Here is a 22,985-nt window from a genome sequence, read left to right as displayed (position 1 = left end):
TAAAAATCATTCTGAATGTTAAACAGCAGGCTGATTTCACGCCACTGCTATAACTATAAAGATATTGGGGAATTATATCTCTAGGATAATTTTCAGAACAATTTATTCCATCTAATATACAGTTAAACCAGTTTATTAAGCTGGAATCTACAGAAATATAATTTAAATACAGACTACATTGTGGAGGAAGTCAGTGCTTTTTTAAAGACTATTTAAAGATTACGACTATTTTGGAAACAGTTGGCTATACAGAGAATGGAATCATAAAAATGTACATGAAAGCTATGCAAGCCAAGCTAGCAAATTGAAGTATAAAAATAAAAGTACTTCTGGTATCCAGTATAGTTTTGGCATTTTGTATAGCTTCCTTTGAAAATGCTGGCTGAAAATTATTGGTAACACTTTATTTTGATGGTCGTTTGAGTATTAGTAGACTGTCTGCTTAATATCTGTTGATATTGCTCCTTCAACAGACATTTAACTCACTGTAAGAAACTTTGCAAGTACATGTCAACTTACACTAAACCTAACCCTAACCAGAACCCTAACAGTCTACTTATAATCTAATGTGTAGTTGGCATGTAGATGCAATGTAACTTAAATTCAACAAATGGACTATCAAAATAATGTGTGACCAAATTATTAATTAGATAGATTACAGATAAAAATGCTGGCTGAAAATAATTGATTGGCTAGATTACAGATAGAAATGCTGGCTGGCAATAATTAATTAGATAGATTACACTAGCTGGATTCACTGGTCTGATGCATTAGAAGCATTGTACTCTAAGGACATCTGCTTGTTACATGGAGGGAAATGCCAAAAGCATAACCTAAAGGCTGATTTATACTTCTGCATTGAGTGATCAGAGTGTAGATGTGCATTTATACTTCTGCATGCTGTTTGTGTTGCTCTGCAATAGCACTTCACAAACGCTAGCTGGGAGTAGGTTTTTATGTTCCTCTGTGTCAAGTTTCTTCGCAGGTGTTATGTTTTTCTGAACGCTATGTTTATAGTTAAAACTCGCTCATTTTCAAGCGGGAATAAACAACTTTCATTATAAGGTAAACATAATGTACCAGTTTCCATCTAGAGCTACTTTACTGCATTCTGAATGATTTTGAGATATTAAGCATCAAAGTTTTTGCATTTCAAACAAATAGTATGTGTGTATCATTTGTTTTTTAAATAGTCTTAAAATGTAAACAACTGATAAAAACATCCCATAATGTAAATAAGTTGTCATATAATAAGAATGTCAATAACTCAATTTTGACAAAAATGTCAGATAGAACCTTATCATCCTAAACTGACGATTTGTAAACATTCACATCAACAGGTTTGCGTAGCTGTTGGTCCCACCCACACTAGTCACAGCTACCAAGCCAACCAATCACAGAGCTTGCACTATGTGTTGTTGCGACTTTAAGTTTTTTGAGAGGTGCACAAAGTGTACATATGTGTAGCGTATGTTTGCGCTTGACGCAGAAGTATAAATCAGCCTTAAAGGGCCATGAAACCCCCTCGTTTCAGCAGGGTGTTTTCACACCTCTGCTTTGGAAAAAGTCAGAAAAGTGGGCGTGTCCAGCTCTGTTTAGGGGGGAGTGTCGGAGGAAGAAAAGAGGCTTGGTGTGGGAGTGTCTATTTGGGCGCGCTAAATTTCAGAGTCAAAACACACAACCATAGCGGACAATGTGACTGTGTTTACATGGACATCTGTTGTCGAATTATTTGCCAAATTATTAAATGGTGGACTTTAACTGCAGTTTGGCTCTTTCATTCAGGGAATTCATTCATGTCCCTCCCGACAAACAAGATATTTGATTCGAGGATCTGCTCTAAGCGTGTATTTTTCATGCAATGTTTGATACCGCACGGCAAAAAAGAGAAAAAAAAACTAAGCATTTCCCGGAAACTTAGATGCACACGGCAGGTAGCGTCAAAAAGCCACGTGTGTTATTCCGGTCACAAAATCCAACACGAGGTTATAGTTTGGTTGTAACTGTTAGTGCTAACTTGTTTACGCTGGTGCAATAGTTTGTTTGATACGAATAAAATACGAACTGAATAAACAAAGAGCACTGGTCGCTCACTTACCAAATCTGTAGAGACAGGACAATCCACAGCAACTAGAGCCGCGTCTTTATGAAGAGGAGACTACAAGCGAATCCAGATCTCAGCGTTTGCAGATGAGAACAGCTCTCAGGTAAACAATAATCCTCCTTAGACACGTAAGTTATTGTTGTCGCGCGTCGCGTACACTGTTAATCCACGCGTGAGTCTGCGCTCTCACAGAGAGAAAATGAAAACAAAACTTAACGGCAGCAAACAATAAAAGCAACACTTCACGCTTGTTTTGCCAACACAACGTGGCGTCTCTGCCGTCTACACTCTGACAGCAATGAATATTAATGAAGTTGCACAATTGAGCGCGCTGATTGGTTTAAACCAAGCCTTACTCATGCATTAATGCATCACACTGTAAGACGTAATAAGACTCACTCTGGCACAGACGCCCAGTCTGCACGCTGGAATACACGCTATTATGTCATGACCGTGACGCAGCTTCAAAAATTCGTTTCAAACAGGAAGTACGAATTTGCTTGAAATAAAGCAAAAACAACCAATTTACACTTTTTAGTGAAATATAGGTGTCCTAATAGTGTTTTTAGCAGTGTGGGACACATATACGACTGTCAACAGCTCAAAAAATGTGTTTTGGTGTTTCGTGACCCTTTAAACATAAGTCCATACTATATAATATGTGATAAACAGTAAGCAAACAGAGAAGTATGTTTCAGCCAAATTCATAGTGTTCGAAAAACAGTAGGCGAAAAGTTTGTGGATGAGGAGTGAAGTAGCGCAACTGATGCGGGTAGGTCATATAATAATGATAAATGTTGTATGGTCAGAGTTCCATTCATACTAATCATGTTCATACTATATAGAACGTACTTTTCTAACAGTCGTGTAGTAAAGTCATATTCAAATGTAGTACCAACTCGAGTTTTATACGATTTCGGACGCAGCCATATTGTTCATCAGTAAACTGATTAGAACACAGCACAAATTCGGGGCTATAGTGTGGTATTGTTGTGAAAATGAACTTTATTTAAAGTATTTATTCCACACAGCCTTATCACTAAGTAGTAAAAGTGATTTTTGTTTGGGAGAAGGGGGTTAAATTTTTCCCAAGGTTGCGTAAGAGCGACAACAGCTTTATACACAATGCACTTTTGGATTTAAATGGCAGCTGAATGTTTTCATTCACTTTCCGCTGTGTTATGGTTCAAAAAACCATAGTAGGGACTTTTTAATAAGCTTGTTTGTTAGCATCTGTCTAAAGTTACCAGTAGCTATGTTTCCATCCAAAGATGTGAACTAAATTTATGCACAAAACTGGATTATTACATAAAAGACGTGCAAATAAAGCAGCGTTTCCATCCAATAAGTCAAAGAGAACAAAATCGTCACTTCCTCATTATCTGATGCCAAATATCAGCAGTATAAACGGAATTTGCTGCGGTAGGAGAAGCTTTATGAATCTTTTCCTTATTTAATAAATAACTTGCACCTCAGAAGAGGATGCCATCATGCAATGAACATTACATTACATTACCAAAATGCACATAAAAATAAGTGGATGGAAACATAGCTATTGTCTCTGACTGTCTTCACAGAGACCTGAGCTGTTTTTAGATTTATGCTTAAGCATGCTTACATGCTTACTTTGCACTGTATAGTCATGTGCAAGTGAAGATAAGAGAGTTTTAAGAAATAGCGTTTATTAGCAAGGGTCAGCTTATTATTAATCAACTTTATGGCAACTACTTGTGAGAATCACTTGTTTTGTTGTTTCTGGAGTGTCAGAATGAAAGCGTGTAAAGGCCAGCTGTTTTCTGGAAAGCAGCAGCTCATTTGCATTTAAAGAGACACAGAAAAATGCTGTTTTTAATGAGAATTTTGATTAGCTACAGTATCATAAATGATTTGTGGGGTATTTTGAGCTGAAACCTCCACATTCTGTGTACTCCAGAGATTTATTTGACATTCTATAAAGAAGGGAGTAATATGTCCCCTTTGATCAAAAATATGAAATAGTATTAAATAACTGTGACAGATGAGTTAAATAATGGACTTCCAGTGCTCATCAGACAGCAGTGCACTTCAGGATCAGCGCCATTTTAAACGCTGATCAGGAAAACAGAGCTGCAAACATTACAGAAAGGCACAGTCAAGATTTTCACATCGTTTTTACACACGGAAGAGCCATAAAATAGTCATAATGGCCTTCCGCTAATGCATAAACACTTAAGAGCAGGTTGAGTGAAGCAGACTGAAACGGTAACATCACAATACCTTATAGAGGTTTTAATAGGAGATCTCCTCATAGAGATGCTGAGGATGAACATTATTAGGCAAGTTTAATTTTAGATGGTCTGGTCAGACTGCCAGAGTCTGACATCTGATCAAGTTTGTTGAATGTCTTTTATTTAACTTCTATTATTTGTATGTTTATTGATTTTTTTATATTGATTGATTGATTTTTCTTGTAACTTTATAATGTATTTTTAAAATGTGTAATAATGCATTTTTTAAAGTAAATTTTATTTAGGTGATTTATTAAGTTTTACCTTTTTTAATTGTGTTCATTTATCATAGGTGTTTTGAAAATGTGTATGCATTTATTTTATGTTTTGCAATTATTAAATAGTTTATTTGTATTTATTTATTTACTCATTTTATTTATTCATATATTTATTTATTTATTTATTCATATATTTATATATTTAATTATTATTTGTTTGTTCATTTATTTATTTATTTACTCATATTAATAGTTATTTATTTGTTTATTTTTATATTTACTCATTTTAGTTTTTATTTAATTATTATTTATTTGTTTATTTACTCCTTTTATTTATTTATTTGTTAATTGATTGATTTTTAATTCATTTATTTACTCATTTTATTTATTTGTTTCTTATTATTTATTATTTACTTAATTTAATTATTTATTTTTATTTATTTACTCATTTTATTTATTTATTTAAATATTATTTATTTATTTACTCATTTTATTTATTTATTATTTATTTGTTTACTCGTTTTGTTTATTTATTTACTTTTTATTTATTTATTTATTATTTTAAATTTTAAAACTTATTTACAATATATTTTAATAACATTTATTAATTGCTTATTTATGTTGTACATGTGTTTGAATAATAATAATAATCATTAATATTATCATTATCATTATTATTATTATTATTATTAATGTACTGGCTACACTAAAGCATGCTTGGTCATTATAACCCAGTTTTGGGTACAATGTGGACAACCCCACCTGTTTTGTTAAGAAGTGTAAATTAAATTTTAATTAAATTGTACAAAATGTACCCTACATTTGGTTTGCCATATTTAACCCATCGTTGGGTTACATCAACCCTGCATTTTTTAAATGCAATTGTTTATTTATCATTTTTATTAATTTATCACTATGCAATGACAATATAACTGCAAAAAAAAGATTTTATTGTTTTAAAAATTTAAAACAATAAAACTCATTGATGCACCAATCGAACATTTAAAACCCATTAGGTTGCTCAAAATTATATCCAAAAATGGCTTCAAACAACCCTGTGTTGTTTATCGAATGGCCACTATAGAGTGCTTTAACTGTACAAGTATTGGTGTATCCTGTAAGTAAATGAAGATGCTCAGATTATGGCTGGCTCATCACCGCTGTACATTACAGCTGGAGAGAAAAGAGGGAGTGTCTGAGGCTTTCACAAACTCTGTGGAAAGCAAAGCTGCCGGACGTTTCCACATGGACGTGAAGAAACTCCTCGCTTCAACCGGTTTTAGTTGTAGAAGTGTCCATTACACAGACATTAGCATCCCGTTTACAGCCGTGGTTTGTTTATAGCTGTCAATACACCTTCTAGTGTCCAGTTAACCACCATTGGTTTGGGAATGAAGACTTTGAGAACTTGTTGCTGGAAGGAACACCGCTGATCTGGCTTTTAGCAAACATAGCATGAGCTCTTGATTTCTCTGGGTTTTGTGTATTTTGCATTGGCTGTGATGGCGATTCAGGGTATGGAGTTGTTTGCGGTGGCTGTGGTGATTCTTATGTTTGTTTTGGTGCTCAAGCAGTTTGGCATGAGCGAATCGCTGGGGGACGGTAAGAATTTTGGTGTTGACATTGTTTTTTGTTTAGATTTTTTTTTTTTTTGTGAAAATGGATGTAGTAGATGTTTATATCAGAGTAGATTATTTAAAATGACTTGCATTTGTGTAAGCGGATATGTGTATAGTATGCTACTGTTTAAAAGTCTTGTGCGCTCACTGCATTTATTTCGACCAAAAATTCTGACATATTGTGAAATATAATTTATTTTAAATTAAATATTTTAAATGACACAACTTGAATCATTTTAATATGCTGCTTTGGAGTTTAAGAAATCATTTTGGATCGCTTATTTTAAGCACAATAACAATTATTTCGTGGAACACATTGATGTATGCAAAATTATGTATAGAAAAGCATTTATTTCATATAAAATATTTTGTAATATTGTGAATTTGTTAATATGAACATTTATGATAAATTTAATGCATCTTTGCTGAAAACTGAAAAATACTGTACTCACTGACCCTAGATTTTAAAAATGCTCAAAATTGGCCACATAAAGTTTGTTTTGAATTAAATAATAGTGCTTAATTTAATTAATAGTTTAAAATGTTTCAATTCAAATGACCTTTTATAATTATTTCATTTAAGTTACAGCCAAATAAAAGAGTGCTAGGTGATAACTTTGAGCATTTTTAACAAAAAAGTAATTTAATTATTTGAATTTGATAAATGAATTTAATAAATTAATAATCTAGTTTAGAAACTTACATGCACTTAATTAAAATTTTATTATAAAATTTGTATTTTAATTTGTATTTCATTATAAAAATAGCTCTTAAAAGTTAAAAATAAATAAGTCAACACTTTAGTTTAGGTCACAATTCATGCTATTAACTACTGGCTTATTACCTGCCTACTATTAAGATATTACCTGTTCTTTAGTAGATTTAAAGTATGATCTTATTCTGCATCCCTAATCCTACTCAAAAACCTAAAGTCAACTACTACCTTACTAATTAGTAGTTTATTAAGCTAGTAGTGTTAGATAATGGTTTGTTGTGAGCTAAACTAAAGTGTTACCAAAAATAATTGAAAATGTTATTAAATAAAGAAGAAGAAGAAAATAATAAAAGAAAAATAGAATAATTTTACAAATTCTTTTAAAATCTAAAGTTAAATAAGTGGCTTTATAAAAGTCAGACATTTTCTAAATAATATTTTTGGACCATTTAATTATGGACAGTTTTCAGAGTATACAATAAATTATTTTTTTGTCTTTACACAAGAAAGATTGAGGTCTATCTCACAGGAATTATCAAATTTAGGGATTTAAAATAAACAACATTTTGTGGTCAAATAGGTTAATTAATCAGATTTAATCTGTTAATACATATCTTGCAAGGTAACTGCATGTGGAAGCATCTAACTGAAGAGGAAAAGTTTTGATTGTTAACAGACTGCGTGTAAACTGAAAATTATATTATATATGAACTAATATATTCATTTAATGCCATCTTTGAACAATCCAACTAACATGTTGTTGTTGTTTTTTTCCCATTGCTTTCTATTTATTTCCTCTCCAAATCTCTTCCCATTCTTCTTTATGTTGTCTCGTGTATCACAGATGGTGAGTAAATGTCAAATAAATCAGCGCTTCTCAACCAATGTCTCTTAAAAGTTGCAGGAAAAAAAATAGCTTGCTATTTAAAGCCAATTTAGGCAGATCTCAGTCAAAGCAGTTTGCATTAACTGACCTGAATTAAGTTCCAAACCACCATGAGTATTTTTAAAATACAAAAAAACAAGAAATTCTGAAGAATGTTAGCAATATTACAAGTATAAAAAAAATACAATATTGTAAGTCAGTGGCTACCGATTTCAAACATTCACGATCAAAATATCTTCTTTTGAGACATTCAGAAGAAACTCAGCAGGTTTGGAACTATCTCTTAAGGATGTCTGATTCAATTGAAAAGTTAAACCATTTAGAGTAGGTATTGAGTGCATTGTCCCTACTTGATTCCAGTGAAATTTCTGTCCTGTGAACTAAAATCAGTTGAGAATCACTGATATCTGAATTCTCCCAGTCTCCCATTTGTCCGTCTTTTCAAATGATCCTCTCCTGCACTTTTGTCTTTCAACCCCAAATATGTGGCTGATTCTATGATTGAAGATCAATTTTGCTTTTTAAAATGTAAGTAAAAAACCTGTTCACAAGTGTTTTCGACACAATCTCAGGCAGCTTTTAACTTGGCTTTTAAACTGGCTAGTTTGCATTAATTTGTCTCATTCATATATTTTAGTATGATTTGCTCATCCCCTAACAAGGATCCCCCATACAAATTAAATCAAATGAATTTGTACCAATTTTTTTTTGTACCAAAAAGCCTTTTTTTTGTGTGTGTGTGACGTAAAAATTTCCTTGTGAGATCAGCCTTGGTGTATCAGTATCTTATTGAAATAACTTCCTTTTTTATGTTTAGACTTCTTTGGAGTATTTTGTCAATTCTGTTATTGTCAGCTTTTACTTTTACACTCTTGTTACTTTTATAATACTTTTTAAATACATGATTTCATTTTTGTCATGTGTCTCTTAGCATTTTTGCTGGTAATGTGGGATTTCTGACATAAAGCCGGTTATAAAGGCTAAGTAACAATGTAAAAAAGTCAACTTAAAATGTTAAGGCGATCAGCTTTGAGTTTACTCAACTTAAATCAAGTCAAGCAGTACTTGGGTTGAAAGTTGAGTCAACTCAAAAAAGCTCTGTAGCAAATTGCCTTTCAATTCTGAGTTGAGTCAACTTATTTTTGTTTACAGTGCTGTTACTTAGCCTTCATAACCGGCTTTAAGTCAGAAATCCCACATCACCAGCATAAATGCTAAGAGACACATGACAAAAATAAATCATGTATTTAAAAAGAATTCAACAAGCCAATGTAATCAGTGATTTATTCTATTTTTCTTTTGATCTTGTGGCAGCAGTAATGAAACAATGTGAACTGTTTTTTTTTTTTTTCTAGTCATCCCATGTTACATCAGTCAAACTAACTAAAATATTTAGGGTAAACGTGTTATAATTGAAAAAAATATATATCATGTTAAGACATGATTAACTTATTAAAATGTGTTAAAGTAACATAACATTTGTCTGATCCCCATGGCTCTACAATGGTAAAAAAGAATTCAAAATTGACCCAATACAAACCATTACGATAGGCTAAGATTGGCAATGAAAATTCAGAGAAGTGGTTCGACCGGCATACTAAGAGCCGTGAAATAATAATAAAAAAAAAAATTCAAACATTTGTGGTCACACTTTACAATAAAGTTTGATTAGTTAATGTTAGTTAATGTATTTACTAACATGAAGTAATTATGAACAATACAGCATTTAATAATCATAATTCAATATTTACTAATGCATTATTGACATCCAAAGTCATGCTTGTTTACTTTAGTTACCACACCGTGAGGTAACATGAACTAACAACGAACTACTGTTTTTTAATAAACTAACAATAACAAATAAGTATAGATGCTGTAATTAACGTATTGTTCTTTGTTTGTTTATGTTAGTAAATGCATAATCTAACATTAACTTATACAGCCACAACTAATACTAGTGTTGCCTTGGCTTTTGGTACAATAAAAGAGCTATTGCAAGATTAATGGACACAAATTTGTATCAATTTACTATTTAGACATTTAATAATGTTGTCAAAAGAAAAGCACAACAAAATGTTTACATTCCACAAATGGATGGAGAAAGTACACAAATGAAAACAATAAGAAATCATGATTTTCATCTACACTACTAGTCAAAGGTTTGTGAACTTTATCTTTTTGAAATAACCTTTTCTACCAAAAATACAGCTTCAGATCTTATTAATAATACATTTTCAACTACATTCAAAAAGGAAACGGTTTATAAATTGTAATAACAGTGTGCAGTTTTACACTTTTTTTTTAGTTCGAATCAAAAGCACAGACTAAAATAAGCTTCTCTCAAAAACATTATGATCCTACACAATTGCCTAAAGTATACATAAGACATTATTTTGCATTAAAATATTATATTGTTAAGGCCTGTAACATATTGTGATTAAACGAAGGCACTAGAAAGCAAGTTTTCCTGCAGTTGTAGAATCAGCCGTGTGTGTGTGTGTGTGTATTCTATGTGTTGTGCTTGTTTTCGGCCTTGTGTCAGTGGTCTCTCTCTCTGACAGACAGCACTGACAGTGAGCTGGAACTGTCCGCTGTTCGCCATCAGCCTGAGGGTCTAGAGCAGCTTCAGGCTCAGACTCAGTTCACCAGGAAGGAGCTGCAGTCGCTTTACAGAGGCTTCAAAAACGTAAGACTGCTCTGAAAGGAGTTTGCCCTGTCACTGATAAAGAGTTCCCTCAAGCTCTTGTCTTGTTTGTGATAAACAGGAGTGTCCCAGTGGACTGGTGGACGAGGAGACCTTCAAATCCATCTACTCCCAGTTCTTCCCTCAAGGAGGTAAAAGGGGGGATTGTCAGATTTTTCAACTCTAATTTGATAAGTGTGGATGTAATCTGGGTTCATCTAAATTAATATTGAGAATGCTACATATGCGTGATTCTAGAATTGTGAGTATTTTTACCTTCAAGATAAAATTTTTTTTAAACAAAACCTTTGATATGTTTTGAATAAAAGCAAGTTATAACAAATTATCTCTCAATATTTGTGTTTTATTCGGGTTTTTTATCTTTAATATTAACTTAAAGAAGCAGCACAGTGGCGCAGTGGGTAGCATGATCGCCTCACAACAAGAAGGTCGCTAGTTCGAGCCTCGGCTGGGTCAGTTGGCATGTTTGTGTAGAACATGAACATGCTTTGCTTGTTCACCCCGTGTTGCTGTGGGTTTCCTCCGGGAGCTCCGGTTTCCCCCACAAGTCCAAAGACATGGTGAAATGGGTGAGCTAAATTGTCCATATAGTGTATGAGTGTAAATGAGGGTGTGTAGATGCTTCCCAGTGATGGGTTGCAGCTGGAAGGGCATCCGCTGTGTAAAACATATGCTGGATTAGTTGTCGGTTCATTCCGCTGTGGTGAGCCTAGATTAATAAAGGGACGAGGCCGAAAAAGAAAATAAATGCAAGAATTAACATAGACACACACTTATGTTTTCTTTTTAAATTTAAGTTGTATGAAATAGACAAATTAAGTTAAAGTAACACAGAAAATTAAGGTGTGGTTACTAGAAAATGTAAGTTGAAGCAACTTGAAAATTTACATTTACATTTTACATTTAGTCATTTAGCAGACGCTTTTATCCAAAGCGACTTACAAATGAGGACAAGGAAGCAATTTACCAACCAAGAGCAACAATGAATAAGTGCTATAGGCAAGTTTCAGGTCTGTAAAGTCTAAGAAGGGAAGTAGTAGTATTAGTTTTTTTTTTTTTTTTTTTTTTTGGTACAGTTAGTGTGGTATTCAGAGAGGCAATTGCAGATTAGGAAGTGTAGTGGAGACTAAATAGTTGGTTTTTTAGTCGTTTCTTGAAAGTAGCGAGTGACTCTGCTGTTCTGATGCAGTTAGGGAGTTCATTCCACCAACTGGGCAGATTGAGCGTGAGCGTTCTCGAAAGTGATTTCTTTCCTCTTTGGGATGGAACCACGAGGCGACGTTCATTCACAGAATTTCAGTCGCGGTAACTAGAACAGATTAATTGTAGTAACTACACTGTAAGAAATGTTGCTTAAAAGTTTTTAGTTGAATCAAATAAACTTTTCTAGTCATCTCAACTCACATCAGTCAAACTGACTGAAACTATGAAGTTCAGGTTTGTACAGCAAAATATTTACTTGAAACATGATTAACTGATTAAAGTGAATTAAAGTTTAAAAAATAAAACATTTGTTAGCTTGACTTTTTCTCATGTACATTTTTACAGTGTAGGAAAAATGAAGTTATAGGAACTATTAAATGTAAGTTTTGCTAACTGGAAAAATTAAGTTGCGACAACTTGAGATATCTTTTTTTTTTTTTTTAAAGCTGTGAGCTACTGCCAGCAATTTTGATGATTTTCACCTAAATTTGACGGCTTGCAGAAACCTTTCTTTTAGTTATATATGAGCGTACTATTCATTCATTCTTTTATTCATTTTCTTTTCGGCTTAGTAACTTTATTATTCAGGAGTTGCCACAGTGGAATGAACCGCCAACTTATCCAGCACATTTTTTTATGCAGCGGATGCCCTTCCAGCCACAACCCCTCTCTGGGAAACATCCACACACACTTATTTCACACAAACACTACGGACAATTTAGACTACCCAATTCACCTGTACCACATGTCTTTGGACTGTGGGGGAAACCGGAGCACCCGGAGGAAACCCATTCGAATGCAGGGAGAACATGCAAACTCCACACAGAAACGCCAACTGACCCAGCCGAGGCTCGAACCAGTGACCTTCTTGCTGTGAAGCAACAGCACTACCTACTGGGCCACTGCGTCGGCACATATAAATTATATCAATATATAGTTTTTAGTATAAGTTGTATCAACTAGAAAATTTAAGTTGTATTAACCATTCATGGCAGCACGGTGGCTCAGTGATTAGCACTGTCACTTCAAAGCAAGAAGGTCACTGGTTCGAGTCCCATCTGAACCAGTTAGCATTTCTGTTCTGGCATTCTGGAGTTTGCAGTAGCTGCATTAGCTGTATGAAGGAAAAGAAAAGGACTAAGCGAAAGGAAAATTAATGAATAACTATAAATGTTCATTTGCAGTAACAAAAAAATTAAGTGGCTGTAACTAAAGATATAATTGTAGTTTAAGTGTATAAATTAAGTAGCACTAACAAGACCAATTAAGTTTTAGGAACAAGAAAGAATGTAAGTTGCGCAAACTAGTAAATCGTAAGTTGTGGTAACTTGAAAATTTTAATTGTGCTAACTAGAAAAAAATAAGTTGTAATTGAAAACTTAAGATAGATCTTTAATAAAATTACTTTTTAAAATTGAATATAGTTTTCAATTTTGGAAAAGTCTAAATTAGTGGTTCTCAAAGTGTGGTACGTGTACTGCTAGTGGTACGTGGGCTTCCTTCTAGTGGTACGTGGAGGAATGAAATATGTCATGTACATGCTACACACATTTCAAAATTTATCAAAAATTATGTATATAATATGCCATATATGACATATAGCCTATATTTCTGAGGTAATCTGCCACATTTTTTTTAACTGTGCGGAGTTGTAGCTGCTTTACTGGGCCTACTACACTACTGAATTTCAATACTGCTCATTTTGGTGGTACTTGGAGAGAGAATTTTTTTCTGAGGTGGTACTTGATGAAAAAAGTTTGAGTACCACTGGTCTAAATAATGTATGAATTGGTGTGTCTAATCTTTTAAATAGCAGTAAAACTGCAAAATCTAAAATGTTTGGCGAAATACATTTATTATTACCAATTGCTCTTTTCTAGATGCGACCACATATGCACATTTCCTTTTCAATGCCTTTGACATGGACAGAAATGGCTCAATACGATTTGAGGTGAGGAACATTATTAAAGACTATACTTGTCATTTCAACTTCCATATTCTTTAACTCCATTCAACTCAAACATTTTAATTTTTTTTTATCACATATCCAGATTTTGAGAGGATAACTCCAGAAATTACTACTATTTGATTTACACTTACATCCATATGTTATATCAATATCCATATGATCTTAACAAATTGTACATTTCAGAGAAAATTTACCTGAATGTAGTTTTGTGCTTATTTGGCAGGACTTTGTAATCGGCCTGTCTGTTCTGCTTCGAGGCTCGGTGACGGAGAAACTGAGATGGGCCTTCAACTTATACGACATTAACAAGGACGGCTACATCACCAAAGAGGTACAGCAGACCAGCAGAGCTCACAGACTCATGACACATTCATTAGCCATTATTAAAGGGATAGTTCACTCAAAAATGAAACAAATCTGTCATCGTGTTTATTTCTCCTCCATTTGTTCTAAACCAGTATGAAGTTGTTGTGTCTTGTTGTTGTTTTTGTTTGTTTTGTTGAACACACAAGACAATATACTGAAGAAAAACTGGTAACTATTGAGTTCTGTAGTATTTGTTCTTGCTGCAGTTACGATTTAATAAGGTGTCTAAAAAATTATTGCTGGACCAGGTTGATGAGTAGAAATGAACAAGGAGATGCCAAAGTAACATTAATTCCCATAGTCAAACTACCAAGGCCAACAAATAATAGCGACATGGGAGCTATTTTCAATGTAGGAACAAATTATTAAAAAAAAACACAAAACAAAAAAAAGTACAATATAACTTATGTGGGGAAAAGCTACTAGAATGATGCCAAAGCAACGAAGTAAACAAATCCAAAAACCAATCAAAAAAAATAATATATATATATATGAAAAAGAAACCAAGACCTGATTGAGGGAAACAGAGAGGGCAAGAGACCCAGTGAATGTAGCTCTGACTATGGATGTCAATGGATTCCAACATTATTCAAAGTATCTTCTTTTAAACAAAGCAAAACAAAAAACTCAAACTGGTTTTGAACAAGTCACAGGTAAGTAAAAATGATAAACAAGTTTACATTTTTGAGTGAACTATCCCTTTAATTCTGGCTCTCTGCAGGAGATGTTGGCTATCATGAAGTCTATCTATGATATGATGGGCAGATACACTTCTCCTTGTGTCAAAGATGATGCTGCTTTTGAACATGTGGAGAAATTCTTCCAGGTAAACACTTTACGAGTCGAATATAAAGTTTTCTTTTCAATGGTCTTCTGAAAATCTGAAGAACACTTTGGTTTACAGAAAATGGACCGAAACAGGGACGGTGTGGTGACCCTTGAGGAGTTCATCGAGACCTGTCAGAAGGTATTGGAGGACAGAGAATCAAATCACATCTTGTATGATTGAATAGTTCATTGTTTGCTGTCCATTTCAAAGCTCTAATTCAAAAATCAAGTTAGAAAAGCAGATTTTGCTTGGGGGGAAAGTATAAGACTGGCCACTTTTAAGCATCTTCAATGCAAATGGGCATTTCAAAAAGAGATGGAAAATGATCATGAAGTATTAGGTTTGAATTGATTTGGCTGTAACTGGACTTACATTGTAATGTAAGTGGAAATTAGAGGAAAGCAAGAATATATGAGCTTTTTATTTATTGTTTTCATGTCTTTAGCTGTTTGAATTATTTATTACTATTTATTTAATGAATAAAATGATTAAAAAGCATTCCCTAAAACAAGCTAATTATGACATTTTTGAAATACTAATACAGGACAACAGAATATAGCAATTTGAATGAATGCACAACAAATTATTGCATTATAAATTAGCTCATGAATATATTATTTAGATGCCAATAAGAAGATAAAAATAGTCATTATACTAATAGTTTAAATACTAAACTCTGAGTTGTTTGGCTTAAAGATTTCAGACAAAAGCTGTTATATACACCTGTCAGTTTTAAGATTTAAGGCTTATGGACTTTTCATAATGTTTTTTTTTTTTCAGTCTAAAGAAAAAAAGAAAACACACACACACACACACACACACACACACACACACACACACACACACACACACAACTTTTATGGGATTCTTTGTCTGTAGATTTCAATTACAGTACATGTTTTAAAGGTCATTTTGTCTTTTTTGTCATTTGTCCTCTACTGAGCACTGTAAAAAACTCTTCTCTTTAACTAAATGATGAAATGTTAATATATCAATTTTTGAAGTATTAACATCTACATTTTACATTTGTAATACATGCACAAAAAACAGCACCCATAATGGCAACAAGCAGAAAATCGCATAATATGTGTTTATGTTTGATATTTGAATGTTCAGCAGTGTTATTCACACAACTGCTGAACACTATCATGGTACACCAAATTAATGAAATAAACATTATTTATCAACATTACATGTAACATAAAACTCTAATATTCATAAATAATTTAAAGTATGACTAATAAAAAACTGTAATGTCAACCACAACAACAAAAAAAAAATGAACTGGGTAACAGATTTTCACTGTGAATCTTTTATTTTCACCAGAGCCATAATTTACAGAGCAATAAATCTCCTAACAGCAAACTGTACAGTTTGATTCATATTATTTACTCGTATTTCTAGGGAGGTTTTAGAGTGAGATTTGTTCATACATAATTTACCTGATTATGTAAAAGATTTTGTTTTAAAAAAATATATAGTGTTTTTTGGGGGGAGGAGGGGGTGTTCACCATATTTAGAAAATTTTAAGTTATAAAATTAGATTTTTTCACAAATTAGATTTAAAAAAAATAAAATAAAAAAACATTTGAAACAAAAAATTAAATAAATTCTCCAAAAAATGTATCATGCACTATTCATATTATTCATCCACTATTCAGATTTTTTTGCCACTAGAAATATATGTAAAGTATTGCATAGTTAATTAAAGCCTTATTTAATTAAAGCATACTCTCATTTGCATATTTAAACTCAGCATTTTAGAAAACTTGTTTTATTAAAAAAAAAAAACTGATTCCTAATCAATTACCCGGAGAACAATAATGACAGCTGTTGTATCTTTTTTCCCATTTTCTTTTACTCCCACCAGGGGTATCTTTAATACAGGCTCATTCTGGAAATGTACCTCTATATTCGTTTCTGGTTAACACAAAATACGTCCCAGGAGCTATGTTTTTTTTTTTTTTGCAGTTTTTGTTTTTGCGAATCCACCAGAGGCTGCTATGTACGCTTTTTTAGATCTCAATTTTCTCTCTTGAGTGGCATTCGTTCCTGCTGTTCTTGTGTAAATCTATCAGAGGCCGCTGTCGACTGACTGTTTGACTGATTGAATGACTGATCGACTGACCCACCCTCCTCCTTCCCTAAACCAACCAATCCGCTTGTTAAGTCGTGAGGTATCAGTGACATATGGAATACTGTTTCCGGGTCCAAACCACTACTCATTTGAATTGAGAAAATATTCGTTTATGACCATTTTTTAGTCCTATCACACATTAAAGTGAATTTTAGATAAAATCATGGTACACAACAGTCTCTGAACTTGCTGCATCACAAATACCAAAATGTTAACAATTTATTTAAAAAAAACAAAAAAATAACTTTTTTGTCCATCGGATATTAGGCATGGATATATATATATATATATATATATATATATATATATATATATATATATATATATATTAAGGGTGTAACGATACGGGTTTTCGTATTGAAGCGTTTGGTACGAGACTTTCGGTTCGGTACGCATTGCAAACCGAATTATTCGATTCAGACTAATATCTAATAAGATAAAAGGGAATAAGTACAAAATATAATGTTGTCAGTGCAACAACCCTCAACATGGCATCCCAAATGACGTAGCAGACAACATTCTGCCTTCGCGCTTTCATGTTAAACAGTAAAACTTAGCTTTTGAACTCAGAATATTACTTTATTAAAGCATGCACTCGTTAGCAATATTGCAGCCTTCTGTGTGCTAGCCTGCTCACGCTGGCTCCACCCACATTGCCCCAGCAACCCTGGCCCCCGACACAAAACAGCCAATCTCAATAACCTGTTCACATATCACTACAACAGCCCACCTCCAAACCCACCTCAAACGCTACTCCAGTCAGGCACGCGCTACACTAGCTCGCAAAAATGGCTAGTAACATTAATGTAATCTTAGACGTCCCAAGTCTCCCGGAAGTTTTGAGAGTCTCCCACAAATGCATAGAGACTCCGGGATGCCCGCAAACGAATCATAATCTTCCGGAAATCGCGCATACATCCTCCCCCTCCCCAACACCCCCAACGGTCCTTAAATACATCACACACCCCTCTTCACCACATCCCTCCCAGCTCTTCAGGTACGTTGGGCACAACTCCCCCCTCATCAACTGGACACTCATCTTTCTGAAAAAAATAGGTCGAAACTGAAAAGCTCCATTTACAAACTCAATTGTTTTTTTCTTTTTATTTGTTTAATTACTACAATAATACATTTCTTTTTATAGGAAGCTTTTGGTTTTGATTATAAAGAAGGATTTGTTTTATTTGCTGCTAAGCAGAAACCCCTGAAGTATAGCTCAATCACTGTTTAAATTAAAAGAAAAAACTAACAAGATCATACTTTTATGATGTTAGTTTTAATACATAAAAAATTTAAATCACAAAAATCTTCTGGCTTTTTTCTTTTATTGCTGTATTGAAAACGTATCGAACCGTGACACCATTGATTTTCGTGATTTTCGAAAGTATAATTTTTTGTTTTACTTTTGCTTGTGTTAAAATCATTATTCATACAGTCATTATTTTCTATGAGCGAAAAATTTATACACCAAACTTTACGACTTAATTGACATTATTTACTCATACTGTATCCTTAGGGTATTCACAGAGGCATTTGCTCAAACATTATTTGGCTATTTACTTTGCATATCTAAACATAACATTTTAGAAAACTAAAAAAAAAGGTGATTCCTAATGTAATCAGTAACTGGAGAAGAGAGATAACTATTCATTGTTTTTTTCCCATTATTTTGTACCCCCTCCAGCAGTAATCTTGCCTTAAAGCAAAACAACAACAACAACAATAATAATAAAGCCCTTTATAAAGCTCATATAAAAAGCTGCCCATCATCCAGACAGACGCATGAGAGTGAATGTCAGATAAATGTCAGATTTGCGTTGGAACAGAGGTTGTTTCTGTCAGCGTGTGACAGCCAGACATTTTCTAAACTCTCTCTCTCTCTTTCTCTCGAACAATAATCCTGGACTGACGCTGTTTCTCTTTCATCAGGACGAGAACATCATGAGCTCCATGCAGCTGTTTGAGAACGTCATCTAGAGCTCAGCATGAATGATCCTCCATCAAACTCTCTTCACACACACACACAGACACTTGTGTTTTCTGTTATCTCCAGCATGTGAATGAGTCTTTTGATTGATTGTAATGAATGCTGTGCACAGTTGTCTGCGAGAGGGGATACTGCAGTATGTTGCCGTTTCGATGCTCATTTGTATATATGTAGATAATGTCTGTGCTCTTCAGTTTCTGCCTGGATTAATGAACGTTCGCATGTTTGCCTGCTGTTTGTCTGAGCCGTTGTCATTTTGTACAAAGGAATAAAGGCAAATGTGAATGAATCCTTCATGTGTGGATGTTCTTACAGTGGTGTGTGAGATATTGATACACAGTAAAAAATGTTACTTAGATCTAACTTATAAAAAGTGAGGCAAGTGGTTGCATCGAACGTTTTAGGTTGATTCAACTTCCAGCCTTTTTTAAGTATTTTAAACACTAAAACATTGCTTAAAACAAATGCAATAAAATTAAGTTGAGCCAAATAATATTTCTAAAATTACTCAAATCAGATAAACTTACTTTTTTTGTTAAACTTAACTTACTTATACATTGCTATATGTTGACTGTACTCATTTTAATTAAGTATTATGAACTTAATGATCTAAATAAAATTAACCATGCATATGTCATTTAAAACAAATTTAATTGACTTCTGGCTGTAACCTCAGAAAATAAATCGGCGTTTCTATATTGTAAGCACAATATACACTAGTAAACACAGATAAACAGACTTTCCTGTCAATAACAATTAAATAAGAATGGGAAGATGGATTAAAGACCATAACATGTATTCAATATCAATCAATGTTCCTTTTAATAGTGACTACAAAATAGGCCATTAATGTGGCTACACGTACACAATACATAAATAAAAACATTAATAATACCAGATCCTATTGAGAAATCATCCAAGGCAACTCAGTGAGGAGATTTGCATATTTTGATGAAGATTTTGGATGCATAATGTCCAGTCCCACAAAGAGTCTCTAATACATCTTAAATGTATACAGTTTTGATGGATACTTGAAGTCGAGGACATCGGTAAGTCCAAACAGGAGCCATCATGCATTTGACAGGTTTGGCAAACCTCTGACAGTCCTATGATAATCCAAACTGTGTTGGGCTGATGGCAAATTTTTCCCGTGGGCAGCCGCATGCACCTCTGATTCCTCACAACTCTATTGGTAGAGACAAAAAGAAACAGGAGTTCAGGTGGTTGCTACCAAACAACATTAAATAGCTAAATACTAAATAGAAAATAACTACAAGTGAAGTTACAAAAGTCCAGTGAGAATGATGCATGGATGAAACACCTTAGTTTATCAGTTAAAAATTACCTTAGTTAAAATTACCTAACTTTTATTTAAAAAATAAAAAAGGTTATAGAGGTTGTGTAATTACATTATTCCAGGTGTTTTTAGTTATCAAATTTTAAAGAAAACTGTGATTTTACTCAGTGTAACAGTGCATGTCATTGTGGTTTCCTGTCAATCACAGAATTGTTAAAATTTAGGTATTACATTTTTTTGTTTATTTTGGCAACTTATAAAGCATAAGAATGTGTATTTAATTTAGATATTAAAACTGTTTGAAAACGGCTATAAGAAAATTATAGAATACAAATTCTATAATTTAATTGCCATCTTCATTTTGCACCAAACTTTGCACGTCATAATACAAATTTTATTAAATAAATAAATAAATACATTGCCATTTTACACATTACATTAAGGTTTACATTAAATTTTTGCTAAAGCTACATTTAATTGACTTTTTCTTCAAATTTAATGTCACTGGCAAATGACAGTTCAGTGATTCAGTGTTATCAGTTAGCTTTATTGAAAGACTGACAGATAATAAGAAACTGCATTAGGATATTTTTATACTGTTTTTACTGTTGCACACATAAAAAAAATCTTCAGATATCAAATGTAAGTTAATTCTATGGAGCCCACTATTGTTTGCAATTTTACCAATGTTTTACTTACCTGCAAATAATTATAGCTGTAATTGTATCTAATGTTTTTCTTACCTGGATGTGAAGTTTGAAGATCCACAGGTAACAAAATCACTTTGGTATCTAAAGACCAAGAACATGCATTTTAGAATGAGGTGCATACAATTTAAATGGTTCTGTAAACATCAGTAGTAAATGTAATTTAAGTTAAAATAAATTGTAAATCTGTAATTTATTCACTATGCAGCATTAAAAAACTTATGGACTAAATCTCTAAAACACAAACTTTAAGTTATACTTTCTCTTACGTTAAACACAAACTACTTAACTGTTGCATACGTTTCTGAATTTAATATCCATCCTTAATGTGCTGCTATAACTTAGGTGAGCTAACTTTAGCTAAGTTAGCGCTAACAAACTGAACCCCCACACCCCGACCGCCCACCAGTGACCTTGTTAATCGGTTCTGCAACGTTAGTTTTACCTACTAAGTGTTTTAAAACTACTTTCACTATTTTTCTCAATAATATCACTTTTAATCGTTAGTATAAACTAGCGTTGGTTAGCGTTAGCCAACTTAGCTTTCCATGTGAGAGCAGTCTAACTGTTAACATACCTGAGGCTACAGTACAATTTACAAAGCTAAAACCTCACCTGCCTAGCGAAGACAGCAGTTTTGCATGACTTTACAATTATCATTCGGCTAAATTTGCAACTTACCGTGTTAATCAGATCCGCTGCTGGGAGCAGTTAATGTCGACCATTGCAGAAGCTGTGTCTGCCTGCTAAATCCCGGGCAATGAAAAAGGAGTCACGCCAAACTATTAAAATCACGTTTTATGAACACCTGCCCACATCGACAGCTGCTCTAATAAATTGTCTGTGTCAACTCACTTTTATAACATTTATTCTACACAATAACCACGTACAAAAATCTACTCAAATAAATTGCATTAGTTTTATTTAAAATATACAGTTATATAAAAACTGATATATTTTAAGTAAAGAGGAAGCAAATTTTATTTTTTTGGTATAAAACAAATAAAATTAACTAGATTGCAATTATTTAAAGTAGATAGTTCCAACTTTGTGAGTGTAGCACTTTTTACAGTGTATGTTTATACAATGATACATTTGATTTGAAATTAAAAACAAAAAGTGAAATTGAGGGCAATGCATCCCAACCTAATTATTATGTTCTTATCATATTTTATTTATTTCATCACATTTTATTGGGACAGACAGACAGACAGACAGACAGACAGATAGACAGATAGATAGATAGATAGATAGATAGATAGATAGATAGATAGATAGATAGATAGATAGATAGATAGATAGATAGATAGAGAGAGTGAGGGAGAGAGGTGGGGGGCTCAAAAATTGCATTTCTTGTTTGTTCAAATGATATTTATATATGTAAAATTAGCTGAAACAATACAATTTTTGACTCTTGAGCTTTCCGGGGGGACAGCTTAATTGTTTTATGTTCAATCAACTTACATTTGTAAAAAAAAATAATCATTTAATCTAATTCCTTTATGTTGTCCTAACAAATCAATTGTTACCTAATTTATGTTACATACACAACTTGACTGGATAGAGAAACTCACAAATTTATGACGTTTGCTGTTTGTTCAAACTACTAAAAAATGAGCTGAAACAACACAAATTTTTTTTTGGGGGGGGGCAACTTAATTGTTTTATGTTATGTTCTGTTGTTTTATCAACTTCTCATAAAACAATGTTTTGTGAAACAAATCATAAAAACTGATAAGTTAATTCCTTCATGTTGTCCCAACACAAAACGATTGTGGAACCCTAGATAGATAGATAGATAGATAGATAGATAGATAGATAGATAGATAGATAGATAGATAGATAGATAGATAGATAGATAGATAGATAGATAGATAGATAGATAGATAGACAGACAGACAGACAGACAGTCAGACAGACAGACAGACAGACAGACAGACAGACAGACAGACTGACTGACTGACTGACTGACTGACT

The 22,985-nt window shown here is 33.1% G+C and overlaps 1 protein-coding gene and 1 long non-coding RNA gene across 5 annotated transcripts in view; one reads left to right on the top strand and one right to left on the bottom strand.

Moving 5' to 3' along the window:
- The window catches only part of kcnip3b (Kv channel interacting protein 3b, calsenilin), a 56,494-nt gene extending 37,201 nt beyond the window's left edge, over positions 1 to 19,293 (top strand). For 2 of the 4 annotated variants that reach the window (XM_073913626.1, XM_073913627.1), the window contains 7 exons: positions 10,371 to 10,495; positions 10,575 to 10,644; positions 13,597 to 13,667; positions 13,909 to 14,016; positions 14,773 to 14,877; positions 14,956 to 15,018; positions 18,947 to 19,293. In XM_073913626.1, the coding sequence (XP_073769727.1) occupies positions 10,371 to 10,495; positions 10,575 to 10,644; positions 13,597 to 13,667; positions 13,909 to 14,016; positions 14,773 to 14,877; positions 14,956 to 15,018; positions 18,947 to 18,994 (590 nt within the window). In that variant the 3' untranslated portion in view covers positions 18,995 to 19,293. 4 annotated transcript variants of the gene reach the window in all.
- A 509-nt stretch (positions 19,294 to 19,802) lies between these two features.
- LOC137490372 (uncharacterized) lies at positions 19,803 to 21,763 on the bottom strand. Its single transcript, XR_011009802.2, has 3 exons — positions 21,690 to 21,763; positions 21,045 to 21,092; positions 19,803 to 20,190 (listed from the first exon to the last, which is right to left on the bottom strand). It is a non-coding gene; the product is annotated as an uncharacterized lncRNA (long non-coding RNA).
- Between the last annotated feature and the right edge of the window lie 1,222 nt (positions 21,764 to 22,985).

This window comes from Danio rerio, chromosome 10, assembly GCF_049306965.1.
Source record: "Danio rerio strain Tuebingen ecotype United States chromosome 10, GRCz12tu, whole genome shotgun sequence".
NCBI classification, from domain to species: Eukaryota; Metazoa; Chordata; class Actinopteri; order Cypriniformes; family Danionidae; genus Danio; species Danio rerio.
Note: the sequence above shows the minus strand (reverse complement) of the source record. Positions and strands in the feature narration are given on the sequence as shown.